The 4,664-nt window shown below is 38.1% G+C and overlaps 1 protein-coding gene across 1 annotated transcript in view; it reads left to right on the top strand.

Annotated features, from left to right (window-relative positions):
* The window catches only part of TMLHE (trimethyllysine hydroxylase, epsilon), a 65,489-nt gene extending 63,520 nt beyond the window's left edge, over nucleotides 1–1,969 (top strand). The window contains 2 exon segments of the mRNA XM_077780800.1: nucleotides 706–857; nucleotides 1,531–1,969. Coding sequence (XP_077636926.1) covers nucleotides 706–857; nucleotides 1,531–1,662 — 284 coding nt within the window. The 3' untranslated portion in view covers nucleotides 1,663–1,969.
* Nucleotides 1,970–4,664: the final 2,695 nt, after the last annotated feature.

Here is a 4,664-nt window from a genome sequence, read left to right as displayed (position 1 = left end):
TCCTCCCTAAACACTCCATCTGAAATAGACTTCCCAATCACTTTTTATCACATTACAGTATTTTTTATAGCATCCATAACTAGATATGTATTTATTACTTGTTCATCATTTGTCTTTCTTAATAGAATGTAAACTCCCCAAAGGCTGGACCACGTCTGCTATGTTCATCACTGTATCTTTAACATCTGACATCACCTAGCACATAGGAGCTGCTCATATAAATGTTAGAGTTACATGAATGAATTAATGAAGATCCCTGGGTAAACTGTCCACTAAGCTATAGCTAGGCTTTTCCCCACAAAGGGAAACACCTGAGAAGTTCTAAGTCATTCTGTTAAAAATAAACCCTTGTTAGTATAACCTCTCATGCCCACTTTAGCTTGATGAGTAGAAAGCTCCGATCTTTCCTCAGTGCTTCTGTAAAATTTGGCCAAGAAAATGTACTTTAGATAAAACATCATATTCTAAGATAAGAGAAACCAGCTAGAAATTACCTCTGCCTCCTACCCCCAGATTCCCCAAAGGAAAAAGATATGGTCAACAGGCAGTGGAGCTCCTCTCTACAGTGCCATATCCCTAAGAAAACATTGACTTATTCTCACCTCATCTAGGACAAGTAATAAATATAGAGAAGGCCTTATATAGAATTGTTCAATAAGCAATAAGTGTCTTTAACATGTGTTTGAGGATATCTTTTCTTCTTGTGATTTCATCTTAGATACAACAACTATGACAGAGCTGTCATCAATACTGTACCTTATGATGTTGTCCATCGTTGGTATACAGCACACCGGACTCTGACAACAGAGTTGAGGAGACCTGAGAATGAGTTTTGGGTCAAACTAAAGCCTGGAAGGGTGGGTGCCAAACTCTAAAGATGTCTAAGCTTATACTGAAGCAGTGAATAATGGGTATCTATTTGTTAATCACAATCTTACAATGGTAAAAATGAAAAGAGTCCTGGGTATTGCCTCTGGTCCTGCCACTCACTGAATGACCTGGAAGCATGTCCTACACCGTATCTGGGCATCAGTGACTCAGTGACTCTACATGTATAATGAGGAAGTTGAACTAGATAACCCCTAAGGGTCCTTCCAGCTATATGATTCCTGTTTCGTTTTGCTTAGTTTTGCTCTTGATATATCCTCTGAATACAGAATATCTTCAGCTTAGCAGAAAACATAATGAGGTAATTTAACTCATTGAGAAAGTGTATAACAAAAAAATAAATAGAAAATGAAGCCAGTTATCAGATTTGCTTTGATAAGAGAATATTCATGAAACAAGCTCATCAAGTGCAGGGCCTATTATCTACTGTAACTTACCTTTGTAACTTCCACCCAGCCTGCTGCAGGACCATGCACATCCTAAGTTCCAAATGTTTATTTAATCTCAAAAAGAAAAATTGGTCATTGAATGTAATCACAGAACAACCTAAAGCTTTTCTTTTAAGTGATCTCTTCTGATTTAGAGTTCCTTTGGTCTGCCCTTGTTCTGATGGTGTTTTATTCTCTTTTTGTCCATTCACAGGTTCTATTTATAGACAACTGGCGTGTCCTACATGGCAGGGAATCCTTCACTGGCTACCGCCAACTCTGTGGCTGCTACTTAACGAGGGATGATGTATTAAACACTGCTCGTCTCTTGGGGCTTCAGGCTTAAAATTGACAGCATTAGGATTATGAACACACCTGACACCCTGCCTACCAGAATTTCATATCAGCAGAATAATATTGTGTCAATACCTACTTCAAATGGTCTCTTTCTTTATCTGATCAGACAAAACAGAAGTTGCAACTAGATCAGTTAGAAAGGAATGCATTTTAGGAATAACAAAGCCTTTATGAAGCAGCAAGTTGCAAAATGTTTGGTCTTAGGACACGTTAACACTATTAAAAGTCATTGAGGACCCCAAAAAGTTCTTGGATGTGGATTATATCTACTGATACTAACTGTATTAGATATGAAGACTGAGAAATGTTTAAAATTCAAGAACACAAAATCACACATCCCTCTCAGTATCAGAGAGATGACATCATCACACATCAGGTAGCCTTCGGAAAAGCCTCTGTACATTTATGAGATATGAAAAAAGCAAATATCACCTTATGTTTATTAAAAAAAAAGTTTTTAAGCTACAGGCCCACTAAAAGGGTTTCAACGATCCCTACAGGTATTTTCAGACCACTCTTTTTTTTTTCTTAAATAGTTTATTGTCAAGTTGGCNTTTTCATTGCCATGTAGTATTCCATTGTATAGATGAACCACATCTTCTTGATCCATTCATCAGTTGATGGACATTTAGGCTCTATCCATGATTTGGCTATTGTTGAGAGTGCTGCTATGAACATTGGGGTCCATGTGCCCCTATACATGAGCACCCCTGTATCCCTTGGGTAAATTCCTAGCAGTGCAATTTCTGGGTCATAGGGGAGTTCTATTGGTAATTTTTTGAGGAACCTCCACACTGTTTTCCAGAGGGGCTGCACCAGTTGACATTCCCACCAACTGTGTAGGAGGGTGCCCGTTTCTCCACATCCTCGTCAGCATCTAGAGTTCTCCGATTTGCTCATTTTAGCCACTCTGACTGGCGTGAGGTGTTATCTCAGTGTGGTTTTAATTTGTATTTCCCTGATGAGGAGGGACGCTGAGCATCGTTTCATGTGTTCAGACCACTCTTTAAGAACCAATGGGTTGGAGGATACCTTAGGATAGTCCTTTACATATACCTGTGGATTAAAGAGTTTAGCTGAAGCCCTAGATTTATATCTACAGTGACCTGGAACTACAGGTACTACAGAAATTGCTTCATAACACAAGCTCTGTGATAAGGTAGTAACTAAATACAAACACGTGTTTTATCTTACAAGAAGAGCTTTCTCCATCCAGGTCATCTCTTGAGGAGTTAAACTAGGAAGTCACAATAGCTCCTGTGGAACAAAACCGTCAGTTCAATAATTACGTAAGGGATAATTGCAGAAAGTTTTTAGAGACTTCTGAGGTTCCATAGGGTAATGCGTATATACACACATACACCACAGGCGAGTACAGAGGACTAGTCTCTAAGACTGTTCTTAAACTCATCATGATAATGTACTTCCAGAGAACTGGACATCACTATCCAAACTTGCATTTTTTCTTTTGATGGTATTGAGGATGCAATCTGTTTTCTCCATTTCTGCTGGTTTTTCTTTCCTGAAAACACTATACATTTTAATTGCTAAGATTTGACTGGGTTAACTATAAATACCTTGTATCTTTTATTTTTTTAATGACTTCCTTTATATATGGGTAGTGAGACAGAGATGGGTATGAGGCTTATTTTCCCCTAGGTTTCATTGAAAGTGAAGCTGTACAATAACTTCATTGACCACTATAGAATGATGAAAGAGAATCCAGGCTAGTATGTGCACAAGAGAAAAAAAAAATTATTAGGATAGGAGTCACAAACCAAAGTCAATATTCTGACAGAGAATAGAATCTAATCTGATGTTCACAAAGAGTCCCTACTTCACATTTAGTAGTTTATGCATTATCTTATTGACTCATCCAGTGCTCTAAAATATGTCCTCAAAATATTTCTGCATTTTATTTGCACTATATAGGAATTGTTAAGAGTCTTCATGAAATTTGTCATCCTTAGGTCAAAGGATTGATAATTAAGTCTAGGTCTTAAAGAATATACCCTTTAGCAACCAGAACAGAAGTAACACTTTAACATGCAGTTTATTCTCCATACTGTCACGTATTCCTAAAATATGTCACCATTCATCTTTATCAGGATATTTACCTTTTTTGAAGTTTTGCTTAACTTAGCCTTGAAAATTGTATTTTAACTACAGTCAGCATTGCTTTATAACAAGCAAAGGACATATTCAGGACCTGGAGAGACGGATACAGATCAGTCTTTCTCACTATAGGACTTCCTTTACCTTCTGTCTCCCCTGGGACCTTGATTCATTAATTATTTCACCGTCACTTGCCTAAATTTTTAATCCATACTTTTCTACAATGTGCTCTCTTCAGAGGAAGAAAGATGGAAGGTAATCATTTAAGTGCTGCCCATGGTGCACTGAAAATTTTCTTTATATTTATTTTTTACATCTCTTTCTGATGTCCCTGAATATGTAAGCATGGAGATTGTGTTTACCAAGCTCAGTGTAGAGGTACTTTTACCTTTTGCTAAGGCAGGACGGGATCAGTGGGATCAGGAGCACTGTGCCTACCGTAGTGTTGCATAGCACCTAACATAGTCACATAGTCACTTAGATTTGTTGGAATAAGAGTAAATTAATGAATCCTTTTCAAATAAATTCACCAGAAATTACCATGTTCTCGGTAAATATGTCCTTTTGGGTTTGGCAGTTAACCAGCACTGAATTTTTGTTTACCTTCATCTAGAGTGACAAACCATTCAGGAGGGTTTCCTGGGCTTCAGAACTTAGTGTTAAAACTGGGAAAGTCCCACACAAACCAGGACTATTTGTCTCCCTACCTTCTTGATGCTGGTTATGTCTTTCTCTTAGTGTTCACCACTGGTTCCCATTTCTGTCCAAGTGCTCTGTGCCCTCACAACCTGTGTAGTCCATGAGGAACAGGAAAAAAGATGGATAAACTATGGTGTGTTGTGTTGGTCCCAAAGTAGACCAGAAGCAGCAGCATCA

The sequence above is a fragment of the Crocuta crocuta genome, unplaced genomic scaffold (genome assembly GCF_008692635.1).
Source record: "Crocuta crocuta isolate KB4526 unplaced genomic scaffold, BGI_CrCroc_1.0 scaffold3042, whole genome shotgun sequence".
NCBI lineage: Eukaryota > Metazoa > Chordata > Mammalia > Carnivora > Hyaenidae > Crocuta > Crocuta crocuta.
This window is presented reverse-complemented; position numbering and strand designations above follow the sequence as displayed.